The following is a 26,910-nucleotide window of genomic DNA, read 5'->3' on the forward strand; positions in this document are numbered from 1 at the left end:
GTTGGCCCTTCTCATAGCCCTTCACAAACACTCGCTCTCCAGGAGCAGAGCCTGGGGGAGGGTCCAGAGGTTCAACCTTTCGGCTTACTCCTTCTCTGGGAAGACACGCAAAGCAAGAAAAAAGTGAAGTTATGGACTGTCTCCAGCTGCTGTGGTGATGAAGGCAATCTGGGCCTGTACACAAGGGAGCCTGGTGAGAGCCGGAGCATCATCAGTGGCAGAGCCTCAGGGGGTCTTCATCCCCGAAAATTACCAGGGGCGGTTAACCAGGACATATGGAAATCCCGAAAGATGGCAACTAATGGGTGAGGAAGTGGGGCAAACAGAAAAAGAATTTTGTAGCCAATCAGAACTAGATTTGAATTCTGGCTCCACCTCTTCTAAGACCTGGCCACATACACACTGATTTGAGCCCTCAAAATGCTTTAATAAAATTACCTGAGGCCAGTGGTTTCATTTATATTACAGTAACTCCTATCTTTTGCTGTTTGTTAAAGAAGAGGACATTGTTCTCATGGCTTCCACCTGCTCAGGCCAATTCCCTTTCTTCTCCTCCCTAGGCCCTGTGCACCCCGCCCACATCCTTACTCACATAGAAGCACACAGAAGCATGCCCTGGGACTCAAGTCCTCTCATCTTCTGGGGTTTCAGATTGCACAGCACCACCACCAGCCTGTCCTGCAGTTCCTCCTTGGGTACAAATTGCACCAGGCCGCTCACCACAGTCCGTGGTTCACCTTCCCCGACATCAATCTTCTCCACATACAGGCTATCTGCATCTGGGTGCTGCCATAAAAATGTGTCAGGTCCACATATTATCAGGATAGAATGAATCACAAATCCTGGTCAACCCATGGATGTCAGAAAGCAACACTTGATTTACTACGGAGCCCTCCTGGAGAGGCTTTCTCAAGCTCTTCGTATGTCTCAGAGGGCACAGGGTAATGGGTCTTTCCCCCTAATCTTAACCAAGAGGCCAGAGCCCTGGTGACACCATGGTTAAAGCACACACTGGCTAAACAAAAGGTCATCAGTTCAAATCCACCAGCACTCAGGCTGCTTCCATAAAGATTATAGCCTGGGGAATCTGATGGTGCATGTCTTCTCTGTCCTATAGCATTGCTGTGAGTCAAGATGGGCTCGACGGCAGTGGGTTTAATTGCTGTGTAAGAAGGAGGAAAGATCTTTAATGGAGAATAAACGGCCTAGTCTGTGTGGGTGGCTTCCATCATGCCCATGTGCTGCACCAGATGGGTCCTAGGTGGATTGGAAGGTAGGAGGAGGACAACTGGTAGTTGAGTATATATAGTGAAAAGAAAAGGCACGATGGGGGAGAAAAAAGCCCAGAATAATGGTCCCAGGCCCCTGGTTACATAACCTTCTGTCTCTGGGAAGAAGGAAGTCCTCCCTCCATTTCTGGGAGGGTGGAGGGGACAGACCAAAGTGGCTGATCAAAGCAAGATAAGGCCTGAGGCGAGTCCAGGCAAGCTGGTCGGGACTAGGTGAGGTCCACCAGGCTAGATTTAATGGATAAACAAGTGCTCTGACTAAGTGCACCCCACTCCGAGTTCCTGCCTGTTTGGCTGCAAAAGGTCCAGGGGCACCAATCGCTAGAGAGAATCTGAAACCTGGAATTAGACACCTGCCTTCTGACTTGCAATATGACCTCAGGGATGTTACTTCCCATCTCCAGGCCGATTTTCCTCCAGATGGAAAGAGATAAACCTGACCCCTAGGGCTGCACCGCGGGATGTGATGAAAAATAAGTACCTTCTCCACACTGATGATTTTCCCCACACGGATATCCAGCCGGGATGGGATGACCTCTTCTGGTTCAGAATTCTTGGCAGGGCCTTTGGTAACTGGCTCTAGGAATGAAAAGAACCCCAAGGGGTCAGGACTCTTCCTTCCCTAATCAGACTGCTGGTCCAGGAAATGAGGACACTGCACTAAAGCAGGATTAATGCAGTACTTCCAAAAATCTAGCCATTGAGTTGTACCTTCTCTAAAACAGGGTCAGCAAGCTTCAGAAGTGACATGTCAGATTTTCTCCCAAGTCTCTCCCCTAGGTGTTGGGCAGGGAATGCTGGGAAGCAGGGAGGGGAGGCATAGCTTTGCAGCCTTTTAAGCATTTCTATTTATGCATTCACCATATATTTATTGAGTCCCTTCCGGGAGGATCACATAAGGTCAATAATGTTAGTATTTCAGCATCATGGACAAGGGGATAGGAATGAAGAGCCATTCAAAGCAGCATCATGGACAAGGGGATAGGAATGAAAAGCCATTCAAAGCACATGGAATGGAAGTGGGATAAATCTAGACATGAGCTTTCCTGAGTCATTTGTGTAGACTCTGCCTCAGTAGCTGTGCAAGGGACTATTAACCTTATGGTCTAACTCAACCAGATCTCCTCTTCAAGGAAGAGGCACATTTCCTGAACACAGACTAAATAATCTAAGCCCCGGCCTCTACTCTTCAAACTTGGTACTGAACCCATTGCAGGAGATCAACTTACAGCCAAACAATAAACAAGCCTATAAAATGAAGAGTAACACCAAAGAGAAACATATTCCTCAGAAAAACCAACCATATGGGACTAAAAGGACAACATATTTCCAATAAGAAAGCCAGGAAAGAAGGATGAATGAAAGAGGAAACTGAGGGAGGAAGTGGGAAGAGTGCTGTTAAACTGAGTGAATGGCAGAAAATACAAAAGTAGAATAAATTGCTAAAGGGAAAACTAAGTTTCTCTGTAAACTTTCACCCAAATCATAAAAAGGAGAGGGGGAAAAAATGAATACCTGCTTCATGCCAGCATCTCTCAACAGTGTTAGTATAACAGGATGTAATCATTTCATGGTATTGACCAAGCCAAAACCAAGATGACTAACTGCATTCCAGGAGTCAAAGAGGCATAGAATTCCTGCGCTTCAGACCCCCAGGGTTCTTAAGTCCACAGTTTAAGGTATTTTCCCCAAGACCCAAGACAGGCCCTTTGTCCTGATGGTGTCACCCCTTCCCTGACCCACCCTTTCCCAGGCCTTACTCTGCCTCTGCTTTGAGGGATCAGGGTAGGCAGCACTGGAAAGTTTTTTCAGAGCAGGGGTATTAAACTTTTCCCGGATGGGATCCAGCAACTTGTTCAAGGCAACTTCGACAGAATTCTTCAGGTCTCCTGGGTGGACCACCTAAGGAAATGTGTAAGAGCTAGTGAGATGAAGGATGTAAAAAGGACCCAGGATATCATATCTACTAAGAATAGTGTTCATATAGTGTTTTTCCAGCAGCCTTATCTGATCCTCATAAGGTAGACAGAACAGGGAGGGGGAGATAGGTTAAACAAAATTTTACTTATGTATTTTGATTCTCAATTCTACACTAATTTGAGAGTTCTGAGAGGCTGAACAGGTCTCTGGCAAAGAAGCAGTTTATGACAGGCTGCTAACCTAAAGGTTGGAAGTTCAAATCCATTCAGTGGTGCCACAGAAGAACAGTCTAGCGATCATTTCCATAAAAAATTACAGCCAAGAAAATCTGCTGGAGCAGTTCTACTCTAGCACATGGGGTTGCTGTGGGTCACAATCAATTTGACCCAAAGGCTTATGTTTACTTCATTTTCAGAGGATGAATATATTCATTAACTTAATTCTTTTAGTGCCTCCATTAGTGAATGCTTAGAGTAATGGCACAAATCAACTATTATTTACACTAATGCTTAGAGTAATGGCACAAATCAACTATTTACAGGCAGAGAGAGATGTTCACACTGGCAACTCAAGAAGAGTCAGAAGTTGAGGGCAAACCATTTATGTCATCTAGAATCCCAAATCTGACCCTGCATTCTAGATATGGGGCTATCACCCAAGTTTGAGTAATTGTAATGCAACTATTTCTGATGCTCTTTCTTCATTTCGTCAAGCTATTTAATTTTTAACAGTGCAAAAGCATCAGACCTCTACTGTCTAATATGGTAGCCACTAGCCTCATGTGGTTATATTTAAGTGTAAATTAATGAAACTTTAGTTCTTGCACTAGCTCCATTGTAAATGCACAAGTTTTAAGTGGTCATTGGCTACTGTATCAGGCAGTACAGATCATCTCCACTATCACAGACAGTGCTACTGAATAGCACTGCTCCAATCCTTTCTTCAGAAGCATTTCATCTATTCCTTCTCATTATTCCTATAAAAGGCTGTTTATGGAGTGAAGCATCAGAGTATGAGTTCTATGGCCTCCTTCAGACTATAGATAGAATTCAAAAGAATGATGGTGACATATCAAAAGTATGCATCTTAAAGGCCTTCATTTAGTTTCCCCTTCATTTGATGCTCAAGTTCTCTTATCGCACGACTTCTATCATCCAGTAGAATACCTTCTTGTGATGGGGAAATGTAAGGTCAAGTGAGGTACCAGCATTGTCCACTGTCCAGTAAGTGAGGTCACTACCAAGTCTTTCTTAATGCTGAATCTAGTCAAGCTTCTCTATGGCTCTCACCCATAGTGCTGATTTAGCCTTCTGGAGCCACAAGAAGAAACTTCACACCTCTTCCGTGAGAATTCTTCACAGAATTAAGGATGACTTGCTTCCCAGGAAAAAAGTCACCAGTACTTTCAACTGTGCCTTCTATAACCTGGTTTTGAGTCTGTTCTCTCTTATGGCATGTCTCTTTCCTCTGTCAATGTTGCTGTTGTTAGATGCTGTTGAGTCAACTATGACGCATAGCGACCTTATGAACAAAAGATCTGAACTCTATTCTATCCTATGTCATCCTCACACTTCCTGACACACAAGACCCATTGTGGCAGTCACATCAATCCGCCTGGTTGAGGGTGTTCCTCTCCTTTGTCGACTCTCCACCATTCCTAGAATCATGTCATAGCCCCTCCTAGCAACATGCTCAAAGTATGTGAAGCGAAGCCTCATCATTTTTGCTTCCAAAGAGCACTCCAGCTGCACCCTCTCCAAGATGTATCTGTTCTTCTGGCCATCCAATGGGCTGTTCAGTGCTCTTCTCCAACACAACTTAAAGGCATCAATTCTTTTGTCATCTTTATTCACTATCCAGCTCTCAGAGGCTTAGCAAGTGAATGGAAAGATTATGGCTGAATCAGACACCTCTTAGTCCTCAAACTGACATTATTAGTCCTCAATAATGCGGCGAAGTCCCTAATTCTGCAAATTTTCCAGTGCAATGTGTCTCTCTGACTGCTGGTACTAAGGATGTTAATTGTGGATCCAAGCAAGATGAAGTTGTTGACAGTTTCAATCTCTTCTCCATCCATCATGATGTTGCCTATCAGTTCAGTGGTAAGAATAAAATTCAAATCTAGGGCCAGATGTACAATCCCAAATGCATTCAGAATAATGGTGAACAAAATAGCCTATCATCTCTCTGGTTCCAGACTTAACTCAAGACTTCATGAACATTTCTGACAGCACCATCTCACTGCTTACACAATGTGAATTCAGAGTCCAAGACTCCTCATGTTGTTAGGTGCTGTCGAGTACGACTCATAGCAACCCTATGAACAACGAATCTGAACCCTGTCCTATCCTGTGTCGTCCTCACAATTTCTGACATACCCAAACCAACTGCTGTTGTCACTGTGTCAATCCATCTGGTTGAGGGTCTTCCTGTTTCACTGACTATCTTTCCAAGCATGATGTACTTCTTCAAGGAATAGCCTCTCCTAGCAACATGACCAAAGTATGAGAGATGAAGCTTTATCATCTTTGCCTGTACTTTCTCCAACACTTATTTATTCTTCTAGCGCAGTCCAGGGGATATTAAGTACTCTTCTCCAACACCACAGTTCAAAGGCATTGTTTTTATTATGCTATGCACTAAGATTAATAGCACACTATTAATCAGAAGCCTCAGGTCAATGTAATTGTAAATGCTCATTCAGTTATATAAATCCATAATATCTGATATTAACAGCTTATCTGAGGCTCAGTTTCTCAATTCCTTTATGGTCTTTTGGATTCAATGAAAAGATTTGTAGAAGGTCCTGCAGTGACTCAGACCAGTCAGGGAATGACTCAAGTGACTGCTGGTATTCAGGCTGGTTTTTTACAGAAGCTGGCGAGCAATAGGCCAGGCTGGATGCCACTGAATGCTTAAATAAGTCTTGCTGCCGCTGCAATGCTGGTGTTTCTCACACACCTTCAATATAAGAGAGTGCTTGCTTAGTTTCATCCTCCAGTTGTTACTAATTTGTGAGACTAGAACAGAGGGGGCTAACGTAATGATTTGAAAAGTCAACTTCTAAGCCAACACCGTGGGCATCAACTCTTCTTCTATTATCCTTATTCATTGTCCAGCGCTCAGATGCATAGCAAGATTCCCCATATACACTATTATTATTAATTAGGTATTTTGTATATTGTTTGTTCACATAATAGTGTCTCCTCTATTATGTCATTTTAAGTTTCTGGGTGGCATAAATGGTTTGCACTCAATGGAGCTAAATCCTGGTGATTCAAATCCACCCAGAGGCACCAAGGAAGAAAGATCTTGAGATCTGCTTCCATAAAGGTTATATGACCAGAAAAAAAAAAAACCAAAAAAGCCCTGTGTAGCAATTCTTTCCTGCAACACACAGAGTCATAATGGGTTGAAATCAAGTTTTATTATAGCCTTCAATAGTTGTGTCTTATTTGGGGCTCTGATTTTGTATCTATCCCTGAAGTGCTTTGGTCTTTCATTTCGGCTTGTCAAGTCCTTTGGAGAATGACCGGTATACTATTAGCCATTAGCTTATCATCTGAGTCATTAGCAAAACCGACAGCCCCAGAGACTATTAAGGCAAAGTATATGTAACTAGAACTGAGTTATCTGGGGATCAGTCCTTGTCTGGTTTTTACCTCATCAGCAAAGTCCTTCTCCAGGTCCAAGTAAACAGTGTAGGTTTTGTTTCCACCCCATTTATCATCTCGAAGTATCACAAATTCTGCAAGAAAAAGAAATCTGTGCCAATAAACTCAATGATAGTGGCACAGTCAGCACTCCTACCCCAATTGGATGAGTATTTGGAGTTTTTGCCCTAGAGTTAGAATTTTATTATTTGACATTTTATTTCCTTAAACTGGATGTGTGGCCATGTTGTATACCCAGTTGGCATGGAATGAGCCCCAATACAAAAATTAAGTCCTCAACAGCTAACAGAAAAAAAGGTTCTGAACCCACCTAATAGCTCTGTGGGAGAAAGACCTGGCAGTCTGTTTCTGTAAAGATTATGACCATGATAAGCCTATGGAGCACTCCATCACATGGGGGCACCGTTGAGCCGAAATTGTCTCTATCTAACAGTAAGCTCAAATAGCACACACCCTCCATAAAACCTAGCTTAGGAACAAACCAATGAACAGTAAATGACATCTCAACCTTTTTATATTATACATTAACAAATGAGATAACAGAGTACAGAGTTGGGGAAGCAGGTTCCTGGAGTTTGTAATGTTGCTGTTAGATATCCTTGAGTCAGGACCAACTCATAGCTGCCCCTCCTGCTGGTTTTCAGAGGCACTAAATTACATGGGAGGAGAATGCCCCTTTTTCTTCTTGCAGAGAAGCTGGTAGATTTGAACTACATGCCTTTGAGTTGGAAGCATAATTCCTTGCTGCTAAATCATCAGGGCTCCCGAGTCCAGAATAAATCACAAATAACATCACAGAGCTTGTCTTGTTAGTCTAGCTTGTTTTAAGACATAAACAGAGAATGTCTTACCAGATTTGAGGGGAAAGAGGACATGCTTAATGAAAGACAGAACTCCATTGTTCTCCACATTCCCTGGCTCACAGAAGGCCTTTTTCAGTTTTTTCTTCACATCTTCTTTTCGATCAAGGAGATCAATCTTGGACTCCTAAAAGCCACAGAAAGAAAAGGATTTTTTTTGTGGTTGAAAATGAGAAATATGCTCATCATTGCATGTACAGGCAAGTTACAAAGTTACAAAACTTGATTTATGGATCAATTCTGCCTTTTGTGTGTGTGTACCCTGGAATCAAATCCGACTGGTACAGAGGAGATTGTCTGCCCCTCCTTCTCCAGCAGAACGTCTGGTGGATTTGAACCACGAGTCTTCAGGATTACAGTACAGCTTCTTGCCACTAGGATACCAGAGCTCCCCAACAATTTTTAAAAAAATGTTACATAAATTTGCCATCAATTTGAAACAAATGAGCCAAACCCTTTGGTTGTGTGTTAGCAAGTCAGAAAGTGTTCAGAAGTAGTAAATCCCATTGGAGGTGACCACTCATCCGTTTCCCACTGAGCAGCTGGTGGATTTGAACCAAGTGCTTTTGGGATTGCAGTGCAGCTTCTTACCACTAGGCCACCAGAGCTCCCTACTGGCAACAAATTTTTAATAATCAACTTGATTTTTTGTGTGTGACCTTTAAATCACTGAAAAAAGTTTAAGCTTTTTCTTGCACTAAAGTAAGCTGAGGGAGCTCTGGTGGCACAGTGGTAAGGAGTTGGGCTGCCAACCCAAAAGCAGGCAGTTTGAATCCACCAACTGCTCTTCGGAAGGATGAGCAGTCTCCTGTGTGATTTACTGCACACAAACATGTACAGATAGTAAGCCAAAGGAGCTCTGATGGCATGGTGTGTTATAAGTTGAACGGTTAGCTCAAAGGTTAGCTGTTCAAATCCACCAGTTGTTCTTTGGGCTGAGGATGGACAACCTTCTCCCAGTCAGTCAGAGTTAAAAGTTTTTGCTTCTTGATTACTGAAGAGCTGAGTTGGGACTGCTGAGACGAACAATTGAGGAAACTAAAGGCTTTCTGCATTTGTGTAGATGGACTGAACTTGGACTTTCACTGTGTGATATCCCTGGCCTTTCCTCAAACCCTTAAACTTGTTTCCCACAACTTTTGCAATCAATTTGAGAGCTAGTGATTAGTAGAAGTGGGTGCAGACTTAAGGGCCATGTCTGACCTTGTGGCTTTTATTTTGATATGATGTTATTGATAAGGCTGGTTCTCCTTTGTGGAGATTAAAGAACTCAGACTCCACATTGTCCATATTATATTTGCTCCTTTTATAACAGCATACAGAATTGTTAACAAATTAGTAATGTTTCCTCTTTACTGTTTCACTGGAGACAGTAAGTACTTCTGAGTGGCTATCTAATTTTCATTTATAAATCTTTGTTGTTATGTGCCATCGAGTCAGTACAACCCATAGCGTACCAGATGAACAACAGATCTGAACCCTGTCCTATCATGTGCCATCTTCACACTTTCTGACACACTAAACACATTGGGGCAGTCACTGTCAACCACCTGACTAAAGGTCTTCCTCTACTTTGTCTATTCTCTGCCTTTCTAAGCATGATGTCTTTCCACAAGGAATAGTTTTTCCTAGAAAAATGCCTGATATATGTGAGGTGAAGCTTTGTCATTTTGGCCTCCAAGGAGCACTCTGGCTGTACTTTCTCCAAGACATATCTGTTCTTTTGGCAGTCCATGGAATGTTTCGTGCTCTTCTACAACACCACAGCTAAAAGGCATCAATTCTTCTATCATTCACTGTCCAGCTTTCAGATGCATAGGTAGTGATTAGGAAGATGATGGCCTGAATCAGATGTACCTTAGTCATCAATCTGACTTCACTGCTACTCAATTTGGTGAGGTTCTTTTTTTTCTTTTATAAATTAATTTTTTTTTGTGAGGTTCTTGACTACAAACTTTTCCAGTGCAATATGTCTCCTGATTTTTTCACTGCTGGTACCATGAATATTAACAGTTGGTTGGGCCTGAGGGCCTGGTGTGATGCCTAATTTGTTATTAGAGTTACAACACTAAATTGTCAGTTTGTTGTACTGAAGTAACTTGTGGGTTGCTGTGATGCTGAAAGCTATACCACCAGTGTGTCAAATTCCACAAAGGTCACCCACAGTAGACAGATTTTTTTAGAACTCACAGACTAAAATAGAGTAGGAAGCAGGATTGGCCATCTAGTTCTTAAATAACAAGCCTTTGAAAGCCCTATCTATGAAGAGTAGAGGAACATGGATAGTTATAATCTTTATGTGGTATTATACTGCCATTTTTTAGAGGCAGTACAATGAACTTGAAAATTGTTAAGACTGTTCTGAATTTTACAAATTATAAATAATGCTATATTGTGCATCTTTGCAAAAGCCTTTTATATTCTCTGGGATTATTTCCTTAACCTACCTAAAACTGCTAGGTCCCAAGTTATTTTCTGAAAGGGATATATAAATGATAATTATATCGCCATTGGCAATGTATGAGAATACATATTTCCAACAATACCAGGCGTTTTATTTATATATATAGCCATTTTTCCTTTTTTAGAGTAATAGGTTTTGTTTATTTTGGAATGAAGTGAGTTATGCTCATTTGAATTCAGTGGTTCCTAAATTATAGTCCACATCATGTGACTTGTATGAATCACTTGGAATGCTTTTAAAATATATACATTACAAGGCTCCACCTAAATTCAATGAATTAAAATTTCTTGGAGTTGGACCAGGTGTTTGTATTTTAAGGAAAAATTTGTCAAGGGATTCTGATGCAATCATTTGAGGACTACTGCTAGGACTGATTCCCATGATTTAAGATATGACATATGTCACCAAAGTAGCATGAATGATAAAATATTTTGTCAAAAGAATATAGAACACATGGAGCTTGTGAGAAAAGAATGAGTGTATTTCCTTAAACACAGTGATAAAAATACATCAGCATGTTATTTCTCAATCTATGCTCAAAGATTGAGATGCCAGAATAAAGAGATCAATGTTGAAATACGACTTAAATTAGAATCACTAATCCACAGGGAATTACACGGCTAACCTAAAGGCAAGGCATCTCTGGTAGTTCAAATCCACTGGCTTCTCCTTGGAAGAAAGATTGTTAATCTCCTCCCATGTGATATACAGACTTGGATACTTGCTGGAGGGTCATCTATGAATTGGTTCAGATTCCACGGCAAAGGGTTGAGTAGGAGACTATGAAATAAATAGAGATTCCTGAATTCTATGCCAGAAGTAGTGTATCAGAATCTCTGAGGACTGAGTCCAATTTACTCTTACACAACCGTGGCCTTCTCATTACTAGGCTTTGTGAATTATCACAGTTTTGTGAGTGAAGAAGTTACTTTGTTTTTCATCAATAAAATCTGTTAAAACTGGTTTTAATTAAAATTGGTTTCTATTAGAATTGGGTCTTTCAATCTTCAAGAACCAACTGAATTAATTTAAACAAGGCACAAAATTCAAATACATCAGCTGTTCTGCATGAGAAGGATAGGCAATCTTGTCCTGTGTGATTCACTGCTTCTGGAAACTTGCTGAAGGGTCAGCTGTAAGTCAGTTCCAACTCAACAATATACAACAGCCAGTTAACTCACTTTTCTAAGGAGCTCTCAATCTCCTTGTCTCTTGCTCATTATTTCTAAACTTGAAGTCAGAGTTGAAAACCTACCTCTTCTGAAGAGCTCATTTTGCTGCCAGTTAATCCTGGGACCATAGGATTCATCAGATGGACCCGTTTTGAGTAGCCTAGTGCAGGTAGATACTGGACAGTCAAAAAAAGAAACAAACAGAAGCAATTATTAGAATACCTTCTCAGTGCTCTGATCTCATCCAACTTGGTCATCAACTTAATAGTTTATCCTCTTCCTATTTTTTTCTATCAAATATGTTCCCCCACGCTTGCTCCAGAAACTTCATAATGTAAACAGATGTTTTTCCTGTTAAAATCATACGGTTTTCTATTAATATTATATTGTTAAACTACTGAATTAATTCTCCCACTATGAGAGATGGATATGTAAGTAATCATTTGCAGGCATTGGACAGCAGTGAATGTATGCCTATAAATCTTGAGTAGGGAAGGAAAGGTGATCCCATATTTTCCCTGGTTTTCTTTCTGAAGGCATTTTTTCCATGCCAGGTTCTGGCAAAAAGAGACCAAGCAGAGAGCAACAATCTTACTACACAGAGAAGGGAACTTCACACAAAAAACAAACCAACCACCAAAACCAAAACGTTAAAATTCCTCTTGGGGTTGACTCATAAACTATGCATTCCTCATGGACAGACTGTGGGGACTAGGAACCCGAGCAAAGATTTTTAGAGACTTTACAATATTGGGAAGAGAGGTTGAAGTTTGGATACAATTAAAGTACAGAGGTCTAAACATCGTGTAATTTCAATTTGAAACCCCAAAAAGGGCACATATCAGGAATAAGAACCATATCTAGGAATAAGGACAAAACTGAAACAGGCCTGTTCCAACAAAGCCATAAACCAAACTGACAAGAATGGGGTGACCAGTCAGAAAATTAAGTACTTCCAGGACAAAATTTATCAGACTAGAAAAGAATATAATAATAGTCCACAGACTCAACAACATATATACAATGCCTGTGTCACAATAAAATAGTAGAAATAGAAGCAGAAAAGTTTTCAGGAGAAAACTTGATCAGTACAAACATCCCAAGACAATGCATAGAATAGAGTAAGTAGCCAGAAATGTCAAACTATTAATTGGTATGTTAAAAATAGAAGAAAACTGGGGAGCTCTGGTGGCCTAGTGGCAAGAAGCTGCACTGCAATCCCAGAGGTACAAGGTTCAAATCCACCAGATGCTCTGCCAGGAAAGGAGGGACACTCTCCTCCTGTACCAGTCAGATCTGATTTGATGGTACACACACACACACACACACACACACACACACACACACACAATAATAAAATAATAATAAAAAAAAATTAAAAAAACCTAGCTCACAGCATGAAATATTTAAAAAAAAGAAGAAAACATGGACAAAATGAATAAAAGATGGAGAACTTTTAAAAAAATGACATTTATAAACAATAAAATAAAATTTCTCAATTGGTACACTATTGTTTGGGGTTAACAGAAAGCGGGATAAGTGAGTGAACTTGAAGACAATAGAAAATATCCAAACTAAAGCAGAAAGGGAATAAAGGTAGGAAAACAATAGAACAAAATAAAAAAAAACACATGTGGGAAATGATCAAAAGGTCTAACCAGGAGAGTAAAAGGATAAGAAAAAAAAAAGCAGTATTTAAGACCTTTCTGAATTTGAAAAAAATCAACTTAAAAGATTCAAGAAGCTCAGGAAAACACATACAAGATAAATATGAGGGAAACTACATATTATCTTGACAAGGGGAAATAATCACACTTTAAGGTAACTTTTCAGTAGAAACTATGGAAGCCAATAGGAAATGGAATGCCCAGTTAAAGCGCTACTTATGGGAAAATGAATTGCAAAACTAGAATTTTATTCTTAACATAGGTAAAACAAAAATATTTTTAGAGAAAATAAAGCTAAGATACTTTATTACCTAAAGATCTACAATACAAACAAAAATACTAAGGAAGGGTGTACAGACTAAAAGAAAATGGTCCCAGATGGAAGCACAAAACTATAAAAAAGTAATATTGAATAGCAGAAAGGATAAATAGGAGTATGTATACATGAAAACTAACTTAAAAAACTCGAACACAGTTGGCTCTTGAACAATGTGGGTGACCCATGAATAACTGTTCCCCCCTGTTACTACTACAAGTGTTTCAATATCTGCTTAAAATGCTGTGTGATGCTAATCATCTCTGTGTGAGTAGATTAATCTCTTCTGGAATTTGAAACTGATCAAACATGCAATCAAGGTGTTTCAATAATTATTGTTATTATTGTGTGTCGTTGAGACTACAACTCAAAGTAAGCCTATGAATGATAAATCAGAACATTGACCTCTTATCCTGTGCCATCCTGTTGACTTTGCCATTTGTAAGAAGTTTGATTCCAACATAGGAACCAAACAGACTAAATCAGTGGAAAGAAGTGAGGGTGAACTCAGTATCATCAATCAGAGTTAACAGCAGAGATCAACTGCAGAACAGACTATCAATTGCTCATATGCAAATTTAAGCTAAAGCGTAAGAAAATGGAAACAAGTTCAAAAGAAAAAAAAAACCAAAAAACACCCACCACAAAACCAACCTTCAATATATCGCATCTAAATTTAGAGACCATTAACAATAGATCTGAAACACTGAACAATTATGACTTAAGACCAGATGAGATGTGATATGACTTCAAAGACATGATATATAAAGAAAGCAAAAGATCATCAGCAAAACAAGACGGAAATGCCCAAAATGGATGGCAGAGGACCCTGAAGTTTGCTCTTGAATGAAGAGTAATGGAAAGTAAATCAAACAAATGATGAGCTGAACAGAAGATTTCAAGAGGAGATTAAGAAAGTATTACAATGAAATGTGCAATTACCTTAGAAAACCAATACAGAAGAAAGCAGTAAAGGGTCAGTGAAAAGGAGGAACGCCTTGAATGAAATGGATTCACAGGGTGACACAATGATGGGCTGAAACATTAGTCAGAACCAACTCAGAGGCACCTGTGATGTAATGGGTCTACTGCTCAAAATCATTTTCCTGGGCCTTGACTTTGCCACTTGGCTAAGAACATGCAAAGAGAATGTGCCAGTCTCCCTAGCAGGGGATTGGCTACTTTTGCCATTCCATCAAGTTTAAATTGAGCAGGTTTAGCACCAGAAACTTGGGAATCTTACTACTAGGAAGGAAGAAACAGCAGATAATGTAGAACGTGTCCTTTGGGGCCAGATATTCTTGTGCTAGCCAGACCAACAAGAGAGCAACAGCTGCACAAAGAACTGGAGACTGAGACAGAGCTGACCTGGGACTGCTGTTGCCCCATGAGACCAAAGCTAGGAGCCTTTCACCAAACTTTTTGGAGGACTTGGGGGGATGCAGGGACAGCATGAAGGGTATAGAAATGCCTCAATTGGCAGAACTACAAGAACTTTGTAATCCTGGCCTAAAGTTTAAAGGTTAAAGGTTTTATAAGCACATTTCAGAAGTTAGAAATTCTGAGTGAGAAATTGTATCCTATTGCCAACCTGCATTGTAACCTGTTCATTTTCCTAATCAACTCTATGATCATGGGTATGTTTCTGTGAGGTTTGTGTAGCTACTGCAAGGATTTTGGACCCAGCAGAACAGTAGGACTGTTGTTGGAATTAGTAGAAAATAGGTGCAGGTGAGTAGGAGACATGTCTGACCTCATGGGAATTGGTTCTGTATTGTTGGTGCTGTTGATGGGGGTAGTTCCCTCTTTTGGAGTTAGCAGAAGTCATACCCGGCAATTCCCTCATCACTTTTGCTCTATTTATAGCACCTAACAAAACCAATCAATATTCACCTTCCAGGAATTTACATTTGCAATAGCAGTATACTCCCTTATACTTGCGCCAAGTACCAAGTACTTCTCAATAGCTCTTTTTAAACTTATTCTAATGCTTTCCCTGAAAAGAACTAAGACCAATTTGTGCTTACTTTCTCAAGTGTTAAACCACACCTCAGAGATGACACGTTTCCCTAAAATCTAGTGCAATACAGAGCAATGTTATGAACAAAAAACAGTAGTTGTGACTGGAAGTGCTTCTTGGCAACAGAAGCAAACCCAGCACATCCTGGTGCAACAGCACATGCTGGAGCAACTTCCCAATGGCTGACATGTGGTTGTTAGGAACTTCATGGCCTATGTAGCCAGGACTATCTTTGTATCAGTTCCTGCTCAGCCAATAAATTAGTGCCTGGGAAACTTTCTTATTCCTTTTAGCTTCAATTTTCTTATCTACAAAACAAGGAGAGTAAATACCGACCACACAAAGTAGGTAGTTACAATTGGTCGGACTGGCACATCATAGTTCAGTTAACTGTAGAAGTTTGAGGCATAAATGACATAAGACAGGAAAGAAGTCACTTACCTTCTCTGCAAAGGTGAAAATCTTTCTCTGGTCAACACCTCCAAACTGAGCATCTACTTTTAAATATTCTTCATCCAAGGCCTGCGGAGAGGGGCAAGGAGGAACCCAGGAAACATAAATTACTGTATTTCTTCAGAAAATTTTGACAATTATTAGAGGTTTCAGAAGGTGAAGATAGAAAGTAAATATACAGCATTCAGTCTGAGGCACCAAGAGTTTAGTATAATAATTTGCTGAGTGCTGAGGGACCTGTGAAGGGAGCATAACTTTTGTCTTAAGGAAGCTCCCAACCTAGTGGGGAAAGGAGGGAGGAAGAAGCTAACCAGTTATATGAAAGGGACTCCAACGAAGAAGTCTGTGACAAATGTCAGATAAGTGGCACACAGAACTAAGTGCTGTAAGAGTTGAGAGAAAAAGCAAGACTAGTAAACCAGTGCCAGTCCTGTGGATGCAGATGAATCAGAGCCAGACTCCCGACTCTAGAAGCCCAATTATCCAGGTGATGAGAGAGATGTAAAAACAGATCATTTGAATACAGAGTGTGATGGAATAAGTTTAGATGTTTATATGAGGGAAAATGCTAAGACAAAAGTAGAAATTATTATCTCTGGTCAGCCAGGTGATGGGCATAGCTTCTTAGAATCAGTGTGAGGCTTGAGTGGTGCTATGAAAAACACATATGAAGTGTTTTCATTACACGGAAGAAACAGAATATAAGAATACCCAGACATGTTAAGCCTTTAGGAGCACTAGAAGTGATTTAGTCTGCAAATGCACAATCTTAAAAGACTGTGAGAAATATTGAGTAAGGAAATTAATTAGTAAGGAATCATGGACGCACATCATGCTAGTGTTACCAGCTTTTTCCTGGCCAGTTTTAAGGGGAAACAGGGTAGGTTGCTGTACTGGTGAGAGATGATGATGAAACAGGACAGTGGGAAGAATGAATTAGATTTTAAAAAAGATTTCTAAGAGGGCCTGACTGGACTGCCACATGGAAAAAGGACAGAGAGGAACGAGAAAAGAAAGGTCAGCCAGAAAGAAAAAAAAGCTATAACAGCACAGTGAAAAAGAATTTCCTGTGATGAAGCACTCACTATATATGTGCTGTGCAATATGGTATCCTTAACATTTAGGTAATCCATGCTAGCTGTAATATATCAAACACTATAGAGATTAAAAAAAGTCTATTCACATTTTCATCTCACCTCCCTCAGGTAACAAGTGTTAATGGCATGGTTTGTATTTTTTTTTTCCATCTTTCTCCTTGTTTTTACAAACACAAACACAGGAAATACGATGTTTGTTTTATTTAAAGGAAATTAAAATTATGCCTGAAATTTATTTTCTTTAAGTAACATATTATGATTAACACAAGAAGATGTATGATGTGAGTGATGTCTTCAAGAACAAGAGTATCTCAGGGAATGGGGGGGGGGAGCTGGCAAGATGATGAGAGAGAGACAGACAGACAGGAAGGTGCAGACCTAATGGCACAGTGACAGAACAGGAAGTGTGCATCAATCAGTTCATGTGGAGCTGAGAGGGAGATTTGTGTCCAGCTGCTAGAAACGGAGTAGATCAGGTAAGCTGGGCTCCTCCCTCCCTAAGTACCTGCAGTCCAGGGTACAGCAGCCCACTCAGCAAAGGATGCTCCACCTGTTTTACCACCTCTGCTCCAGCTTTCTTGGCATCGTGCTGTGTGACCACAGAGGAGAGTCTGTACACATCTAGTGTGTACTCTCTGAGGAGGAAAAGAAGATGAAATAGCTGCAGAACTGGGTTCAGACTTCAGTTTCCCAATATTGTGCTTGGCTGGTAAAAATGGCAATGTGGAGAACCATTTCCCTACCCTGTGCTCAATGGTATTCCCTAATTCTAAAGCTTTCAATGGGAACACTGCATAGTGACTTTTGAAATATGAGAGATCCATGCTCTCATTCAAAATAAGATTTACTTTCATGTTTTTCCTTTAAAAGGATGGGTTTATTTCATCTTTCTAGTCATTACTGGGGGGAAAAAAAGACTAATGTATTTTCAAATATAGCTTCACTGCCATTTTCCTTATTACTCTTTTTTTCTGGAATGCCAATTAAATGACTGTCAGAATTTCTGACACTATTGCCCATTTTTGTTTTTAAGATTAAGTACATATAAGGAATAATAAACAAAATTAAGAACAACATATCCATTACTTAGTTTAAAGAAAAGTTCCTAGTGCTTACTTTTAAGTATGGGAGTAACCCTTACAATTTTATCCCCCACCCTCTCTTCCTTTGTAGTAACCATTATTCTGAACTTTCCTTTCCTGTTTTAGGTCTGTACCTCTAATGTGTGTGTACCCTGCTATTTATGTGTGATATATATATATTTGGATAACGCTGAGCTATTTTCCAAAATAGTTTCTTTCAACTTTTATTACTAAGATTGCAATTATTTTAATTTTTGCCAGTGTTGTGAGCATGGAATTCCTCATTGTAATTTTAACCTGAATTTTCTCAAATAATAACCAAGAAGCTTTTCTTCTTCTATAAAATGCCCATTTTAGTCTTTTTCTCTTGGATTGACTTATTACTTTTTCTCAGCAGATAAACTGTTTATTATTATTGATATATGCATTATTTTACATTAAAATGTTTGTACTGTTCCAAGATAAAGATAACATTTGTCACTTTAATTGCTTTTATTTGTTACAGTTCAGTGTCACTGATTACATTCACCATGTTGTTGTACTATCACCACTGTTCTTTCGCTCCTCCCAAACATCCCTCAAATAAACTCTTTGTACTGGAGTTGGAACTGATTCACAGCTGACCTTCACTGGGTTTCCAAGGTTGTAAATCACATGGGAGATTGGCTACCCTGCAGAGTTGCTGGTGGATCCAAACTGCCAAAGACAGGCAGCTTTTGGGTTAGCAGCAAAACGCTCTACGCATTATGCTGGCAGATCTTGGTAACCACTAATAAACATGGGTCTTTATGTATTTGCCTAGTCTAGATATTTCATATCAACGTGATCATACAATTTTTGTTTTGTTATCATAAAATATATGTCCTTTTGTGTCTTACTTATTTTACTCAGCATATTTTCTAGATTCATCCAGTTGAAGCATCTACCTGCACTTCATGGAAAAGTAATACTTCAATGTATGTATATATGTATGTATATGCCACATTTTGCTTATCCATTCATCTGTTTGCTTACTTTTACCCTTTGTTTGTTGTGAATAATGCTGTAATAAATACTGAAGGACAAGTTGTTGTGTACCATCAAATCAGAAGCAACACATAGCTGAACCTTCCAGGGGGTTTTCACAGCTGGTGGATTTGAACAGCCTATCTTTATGTTGGCAGAACAATTCCTTACCACTAAGCCACCAGAGCTCCCCGAGGGACAAGAAGATATTTGAATCTCTGCTTTTGTGAATTAAGTCTTTTTTTCTCCCCTGAGAATAGTCATTCTCAGAGGAGAGGGGGGAAAAATACACCAAACCACCACTGCCAACCCAAAGGCACTTTATGAGTGGGACAGAGTAGAATTGACCAAAAGGGTTTCTAAGACTAACCTACACGGAAACAGAGTGCCCCATCTTTTCTGCTGTGGGACAGTTAATAGAGCTGAATCACTGATTTCTGGTTAGCAGCCAAGTGCTTAGGTAGTGCACCTTAAGGTCTCTTTATACTAATCCTATTGGAGGTGTGAGAATACTGTTTGTCATGTTTGTGTTAATAGTTTCTACACATACCATTTAGTGACATTTATTGATTACATACTTCAATTATGTAACTATTCTCTCCTTTTCTCAGTAGTTTTTGAATTATTTTTTTATTAATTCTGTATTTTTAAAAAATATAATACTAGACCACAGCCCTTTTTCAGTGACATATGCTATAAAAAAATCTCTCAGTTTGTGACTTGTTTTATTACCTTTACCAACCTGTTTTGCTTTATTTTTCTTTGTAGCACCTTTAAACCCTGGAAACATTAAATATATCACTGTTTATTTGTTTACCACCTCTATTCGTTTACTAGACTGTAGGGATAAAGATTTTTGTTTTAATTTTGCATACTCAGAACCAAGCCCAGTGCTCAGCAAATAAACCAAAACCTAAAACAAACCTAGAGCCATTGAGTCAGTTCTGACTCAGTGACCCCATAGGACAGAGAAGAATTGTCCCATAGGGTTCCCAAAGCTATACATCTAATGAAAGTATAAGATTTTTAGCACACCCCTCTCTAATGGCCTGGCTGGTGGATTTGAACTGCTGAACTCTGGGTTAGCAGTTGAGCACTACTTTAATCACTGTCTCCTTACTTAGACTATAAAGGCTCTATAAACATTTATAGATTAAATGTAAAAATGAATGAAATCTTAAGCACTCTACTAAGGCTATAGATCCAAACATCTGCTTGGATAAAGATGCTTCTATGCTTTATTTAAAACCAACGTTCAGGGAGTAATAAAGAAAATGACATTAGGTAAAGTTAAAAAAAGAGAAATTTACTGGTGAGCTGGAAAATTGGACTCAAATCTCATTTTATTTTCTTACCTGTGAAACAAGTTACTTCAAAAAAAGTTTTTCAGAGAGCTTAAATGTACCTACTAGTGGTACATGGTATAGTTAGAAAGGCTATTGAGAGGTTTAAAAAATTTTTGAATGTGGAAACTACCAGGCAGAAGTACTTAGGAAAAGGTAAGTTAAAAAAAAAAAAAGGGTAAATTTACATATATTGTTATATATAAAAAAGATAAATTTTTATCTGCAGTAATACTATAAATATGAATTGACAAAACAAAGAAAATTCTTAAATTCTTACTAAGGAAAGTGGGAAATATGTTTAACACTAACTTGCTCAGAGTAAAAGGAGAAGGGAAGCTGCTTTGTTCACCATCATTCTCCCTTACATTGTAAGCTCTACAAAGCCAAGGACTTTGGTTTTTTTCTCTCAATTTTATTATTTTTGTGTGAGTGTACCGTCAAATCAGATCTGACTGGTACAGGAGGAGATTGTCCCTCCTTCCCTGGCAGAGCATCTGGTGGATTTGAACCGTGCGCCTCTGGGATTGTAGTTGCAGCTCCTTACCACTAGGCCACCAGAGCTCCCCTGCCAAGGCCTCTGTTATGGTTAGATCTGTATCTCCAGCAAATAAGAAGACAGTTCCTAAGCATTTATAAGTACATTTTTGATGGATGATTTTAAAAGACTAAGAGTATAAAGTTTTTAATGTAAGAGTGCCTGGACTCCAGAGGCCTGTAATTAGCTAAATGTATTATAGCCACAAAGAGAGTGGGTGGTCAAGCACTTACTTGCTAAGCTGGTAGTCAGTGCCTTTGATGAATTTGAGCCTTTCCAAGGGCACACCAATGCTCTCTAGCATTGCTTTGATCACATTTTCATAGTAGCTGGTTCGGAGTTCTAGAAGTTCCCATGGGGCTTTCATGTTATCTAGATAAGCATGAAGGTCCGCAAATAGAATTGTTACCTGTAAAGGGATTACCAAAATGTAAATTTTTCTGAGTATAGCTCACCCTCTAGCCTTTGCTAAACCTTTCTTTTGGCAATTCTCAAAAGGACACTTGGCTTATTGCATTAATTCTTACCTCACAACCTGCCTTCAGAAAGTCTGCAATCTTAGACATGGGCACGAAGTAAGCAACATGTGGCTTGCCTGTAGTTGCTGTTCCCCAGTAAATCTTAAGTTCCCGCTCCTTCAGGATCTCCTTCAGCTTCTCCTCTCCCAGAACCTCCTGTTGTGGAAGCAGAAGAACTGGTTTAATGTTGGTACCCCACCTTGCTCAGTGTTGGTGATGATTCCAGCATCTTTACCCTTTGACGAAAACAAAAGCCTCTATCACTAGGGGTCTTGGCTCAGGGCCAGCAAAGAGGTTCAGCCACATTCTCAATCTTGAGTGAGAGTCAATAAAAAATAGTGCTGCTGCCAGTACCCCTCTAGTTGAATGATAAGAATTCCAAGAGAGGGGGTTGAGTGCCTAACCACATCTGCCCCTTTAGCTACCTCTACCTCACTCTTCTTTAAAGCAAATGTCTTCAAATAATTGTCTCTTCTGGTCTCGATTTCTCCACTGTCTATTCCAATTCAAATTCTATATATGCATCACAACATTCTTGCTAAAATCACAGATGACTCTCCACTTTGCTAAATTTGATGAACGTTCTTTTTTAACTGTGATTCTAAAGAAAGTTTACAAAAAGGTTGGATTTTCATTCACTCATTGTTGCACATTTCCCGCCCTCCCCAGTTCACTTTACAATGTCCCTCTTGCTTCAGACTGTTGCCATACATATAATGCCTAATCACATATTCCTTTTCAGACAGTTTCTCCCTTTATCTATTCCAAAGCAGTGTTCATTATCTATCCACTCTTTTCCTATTCTCCTCTCAACCTGAGGAACATTCTTGAGTCCTCACTTACTCCTTGAAATCCTCTCTCTTTTGGTCTACTTCAATCTCTTCCTTTTTGCCTGCTAGAGCTCAAACTTCTTTGCAGCTGTGTTTCTTCTACATAATCATTAATTACTAGCAACCCTTAGCACTCTAGTGGTGTACTGTAGACATGCTGGGCTGGTAACCCAATAAACGGACAGTCCAAATCCATCAACTCCTCCACTCCAGTAAGATGAGGCACACTTCTCCTTTAAATAATAAACCCAATAGAAGGTTGCTGTGAGTTGGAATTGCCTGGACAGCAGTGGGTGTTCTGAAATTCTAGGCTCTGCTCTTCTCTGCATTCCAAGCAATCCCTTTCTGTTGCTTGAATTACTACTGAAAAGCTAGTGTGATGGACTAAATGATGTCCCTCTAAAATATAGGCCACTTGTCTGTCAGTTTGCTGTACTGTAGTGGCCTGCTTCCTGCTGTGAAGCTAGAAACTATGACAGCAGTATTTAAAATACCAGCAGGGTCCCTCTATGGATAATGGAAGACCATTCTTGGATACAGTGTCAGAAGATGAGCCCCTCAGGTTGGAAGGCACTCAAAATTCAACTGGAGAAGAGCTCCCTTCTCAACATAATATCTACCTTAATGACACAGATGGAGTAAAGCTTTTACTTAATTGTTGTTGTTCTTATGTACCATTGAGTTAATTATGACTCAGTAACCCTATGAACAACAGCTCTGAATCTCACGCTATCCTCAGCCAACTTGTCCATCTCCAATACAGCTGATCCCATTGCTACAGTCACTGTGTCAATCCATCTTATCGAGGGTCTTCCTCTTTTATTCTGAACCTCTCTACCTTTCCAAGCACTCCAAGGACTTTCCCCTCCTGCAAACATGCCCAAAGTATTTGAGATGGACTCAAAATGAAAAGAAACAGCTGCAAACATCCAATAAATAACTGGAACATAGAATGTACAAAGTATGAATAAAGGAAAACTGGACGTTGGAAAAACAAAATTAAATACAAAAAACTGACATCCCAGGCATTAGTGAGTGTTGCAGACCGAGGGTCCCAGAGAATGAAATAATTTTATAATTATTAATAATGAGACAGACTACCAGGAATGATATAGAGCAGAGAGTGTGAAAAACAGGGGGCCAACAGTTCCCATGACTGAAGGCCTCAAGCCATGCTTCTCTGAGATTTATTTAGAATCATAAGGAAGGTAAACAAAGTAAAATCACAAGGAAGTACAAAACAAAGGATAATGGTGAAGTCTTTTACAGATAAGGCCAAGTTCCTCTTTATGCTAATCTCAAGAGGGAGGGATTTATTTGACACAAACTAAGAACAATGTTGACTCCTAGGGAACGTCCCAGTGCCATAAGGTGACCTTCAGCTTGTATTAAGCTTCCCTCATTTCCGATACAGCATTTGGTCTACTATTATTAAATCTGATAGTGGGCTTCCCTCAAGTGAGCTGAAATGGACTGTTAATGGCCATTCTGAATCAAGACAATCATATTACATACTATGCCATAAATAACAAATGTAAGAGGAACAGTGTGGCATTCATCCGCAAAAAAGAATATTTCAATATATACCCCGAAGCACATATTGTGATTGGATATTATCTATATGCACACAAGGATGTCCTATTCAATACAACCATAACTCAAATACATGCACCAACCATGAAAGTCAAATATGAAGACACTGAGAATTTCTACCAACTTTTGCTGTCTAAAATGGATCTAACATGTAATTATGATGTCTTAGCAATAACTGATGGCTGGAATGGAAAAGTTAGAAATAAGATTTGGAAGTTAGAAAATAAGGTCTTGGACAGAAAAGAAGCTGGAGATTGAATGACAGATTTTTGTACAATGAATAATTTAGTCATTGCAAATACTTCAAAAAAGAAAAAAAATTAATGGTGATTATATACCTGGACTTCACCTGATGGGGAATGACATACATGAGGATTGATGACATCAGTGGAAAAAGGCTTTTGAAGAGTTCATCACTGTTAGGGCCATGGAGCTGCTCTCCTTCCCTTTTCCCAGAAAAGCCACAGAAATGAACAAAGCAGGATCTGCAACTGTTTGTTAGGGCTGCAAAACTATTCCACCTCCCTTTCCCAGGAATAATGATCCACAACCTCTGACCTGTTCCCTTATCTTGTACCAAGCAGCTGTAAACATCTTAACTCTCAATTTCTTTGTAAGACAATATGAAATTGCACTCTAAGTAGCTGCTGGCCTTTACTTTTGAGCCAGACTGGCAATTTCTCAATAGACTGTCTTTGGTCCGAAGTGGGTTTTGTCCTTCCTTGGTGAACTCACAATTATCAGTAGTAAAAACTGGGCCAGGGGCTACTACGAAAAAGACGATTAACTACTCATATTCAAGTTCAAACTGAAGTTGAAGAACATTAAAACAAGTCAACAAAACCAAAATGACCCTGAGTGCACCGCAAGTGAATTTAAAACGTATCTTAAGAACAGATTTGACACACTGATTATTAATGACTGAAGACCAGACAAATTGTGGAATGGCATCAAGGACTTCATCCATGAAGAAAGAAAAGAAAATAAAAAAGGAATTTAAAAAAAAAAAAAAAAAGAAGACCAAAATGGATCTCAGATGAGACCTTGGAACTTGCACTGGAATGAAAAGAAGCCAAAACAAAGGTAAAGACTACTGAGATAAGAACTGAAAAATTTAAAAAGGCATCTGGATACTAATACTCATTCTACAATAATTATTATACTAGTTTATTTACAAAGTTCAAATACAATTGATTCAAATTTTATAAATAAACCATTGTTATGTGCCATTCATAGTGACCCTACCTACAACAACCCTAAACCCTGCTCTATCCCTTGCCAATCTCACTGTCTCCAACACACCTATCCCCATTACCCCAGTGACTGAATCAATTCATCTCATCGAGGGTCTTCCTCTCCTGTGCTGTCCTTCCACCCTTCCAAACATTAGTCCCTATCCAAGGTCTAATCCCACCATGCAACATGTCCAAATTATGTCAGACGAAGGTTCAGAATCCTTGTCTCCAAGGAGCAGCCCAGCTTCACCCTCTCCAGGACGAACTTGTTTGTTCTCCTAGCAGTCCATGGTATATTCAGTACTCCTCTCCAGCACCAAAGCTCAAAGGCATCAACTCTCCTTCTATCATCCCTAGTCACTGTCCAGCTCTCTGAAGCATAGCAAGTAATGGCAAAGACCATGCCCTGGATCAGGCTCACCTTAGTCTCCAGACTGACATCGTTGCTCCTCAGTACCTTGGAGAGGTCTCTGACAACTGGCTTTCCCAGTGCAATAGTGTTGATTGTAGAGCTAAACAAACTGAAGCTGTTAACAATCTCAGTCTCTTCACCATCCATCATAATGCTGCCAATTGGCCCAGTGGTGAAAAATCTGTTTTCTTGACGTTGAACTTCAATCCATATTGAAGGCTGCAGACCTTGATCTTCTGCAGCAAGCACTTCAGGTCCTCCTCAGTTTCAGCAAGCAGGATTGTGTCATCTGCATAATGCAGATTGTTGATGAGTCTACCTCCAATCCTGATGTCACACTTCTCCTCAGAGAGCCCAGCCTCCCGGATAATATGTTCTGCATATAGATTGAAAAGGTATGGTGATAGGACACAACCTTGACACACACCCTTCCCAATTTTGAACCATGCAGTGTTTCCTTGCTCTGTTCTGACGAGTGCCTCCTGGTCCAAGTATAAGTTTTGCATAAGCACAGTAAGTGTTCTGGGATTCCCAATCTTCTCAGAGTCAGTCACAGTTGGTTGTGAACCACACAGTCAAATCCTTTTCATAGTCAATAAAACACAGACAGACATTCCTCTGGTACTCTCTACTGACATTAGCTATAATATTCCTAGTACCACGGCCTCTTCTAAAACCAGCCTGCATTTCAGGCAGTTCTCTGTTGATGTGCTGTTCCAGTCGTTTTGGGAAAATCTTCAGCAGAATCTTGCTTGCATGTGATACCAATGATATTTTTCTATAATTTCCACACTCTGTCAGATCACCTTTCTTTGGAATGGGAACAAATATAAATCTCTTCCAGTCAGGTGGCCAGGTGGTTGTCCTTCAGATTTCTTGGCACAACTTGGTGAGCATGTCCGGAGCAGCATTTGTTTGCTGAAATATGTCAATCAGTATGACATAAATTCCTGGGGCCTTGTGTTTTGTCAATTCTTTCAAAGCAGCTTGAACTTCCTCCTTCATCACCACAGGCTCTTGTTCATATGTTGTTTTATGAAATTCTTCTGTGTCCACCAATTCCTTTTGGTACAATGACTCTGTATACTCTTCCCACCTTCTTTTAATGCTTCCTGGATCATTTAATAATCTTCCCAAAGTATTCTTAAGTATTGCAACTCGAGGCTTGAATTTGTTCTTCAGTTCCTTGAGATTGAGAAATGCTGAGCGAGATCAGCCCTTTTGATTTTCTGACTCTAGCTCCTTGCACATTTCATTGTAAATAAACTAGTATAATGTGCCATATTTCCCTATCTTTTCAATCTATATGCAGAACAGATCATCCAGGAGGCTGGGCTCTCTGAGGAGAAGTGTGACATCGGGATTGGAGGTAGACTCATCAACAATCTGCATTATGCAGATGACACAATCCTGCTTGCTGAA

General features: G+C 39.7%; 1 protein-coding gene across 1 annotated transcript in view; it reads right to left on the minus strand.

Moving 5' to 3' along the window:
* Nucleotides 1-6: 6 nt before the first annotated feature.
* The window catches only part of YARS (tyrosyl-tRNA synthetase), a gene marked incomplete at its 3' end in the record, with an annotated part of 44,318 nt that continues 17,414 nt past the window's right edge, over nucleotides 7-26,910 (minus strand). Inside the window, exons 2-12 of the mRNA XM_006886568.1 lie at nucleotides 21,428-21,574; nucleotides 21,134-21,309; nucleotides 17,438-17,567; nucleotides 15,824-15,904; nucleotides 11,463-11,555; nucleotides 7,735-7,870; nucleotides 6,872-6,957; nucleotides 3,050-3,191; nucleotides 1,771-1,868; nucleotides 593-786; nucleotides 7-95 (exon numbers count right to left, since the gene is read on the minus strand). Of these exons, the coding sequence (XP_006886630.1) occupies nucleotides 7-95; nucleotides 593-786; nucleotides 1,771-1,868; nucleotides 3,050-3,191; nucleotides 6,872-6,957; nucleotides 7,735-7,870; nucleotides 11,463-11,555; nucleotides 15,824-15,904; nucleotides 17,438-17,567; nucleotides 21,134-21,309; nucleotides 21,428-21,574 (1,372 nt within the window). The remainder of the gene's footprint in view (nucleotides 96-592; nucleotides 787-1,770; nucleotides 1,869-3,049; nucleotides 3,192-6,871; nucleotides 6,958-7,734; nucleotides 7,871-11,462; nucleotides 11,556-15,823; nucleotides 15,905-17,437; nucleotides 17,568-21,133; nucleotides 21,310-21,427; nucleotides 21,575-26,910) is intronic.

Source organism: Elephantulus edwardii, unplaced genomic scaffold (assembly GCF_000299155.1).
Source record: "Elephantulus edwardii isolate Elephantulus edwardi_28Jun2011 unplaced genomic scaffold, EleEdw1.0 scaffold00049, whole genome shotgun sequence".
In the NCBI taxonomy this organism is placed as follows: Eukaryota; Metazoa; Chordata; class Mammalia; order Macroscelidea; family Macroscelididae; genus Elephantulus; species Elephantulus edwardii.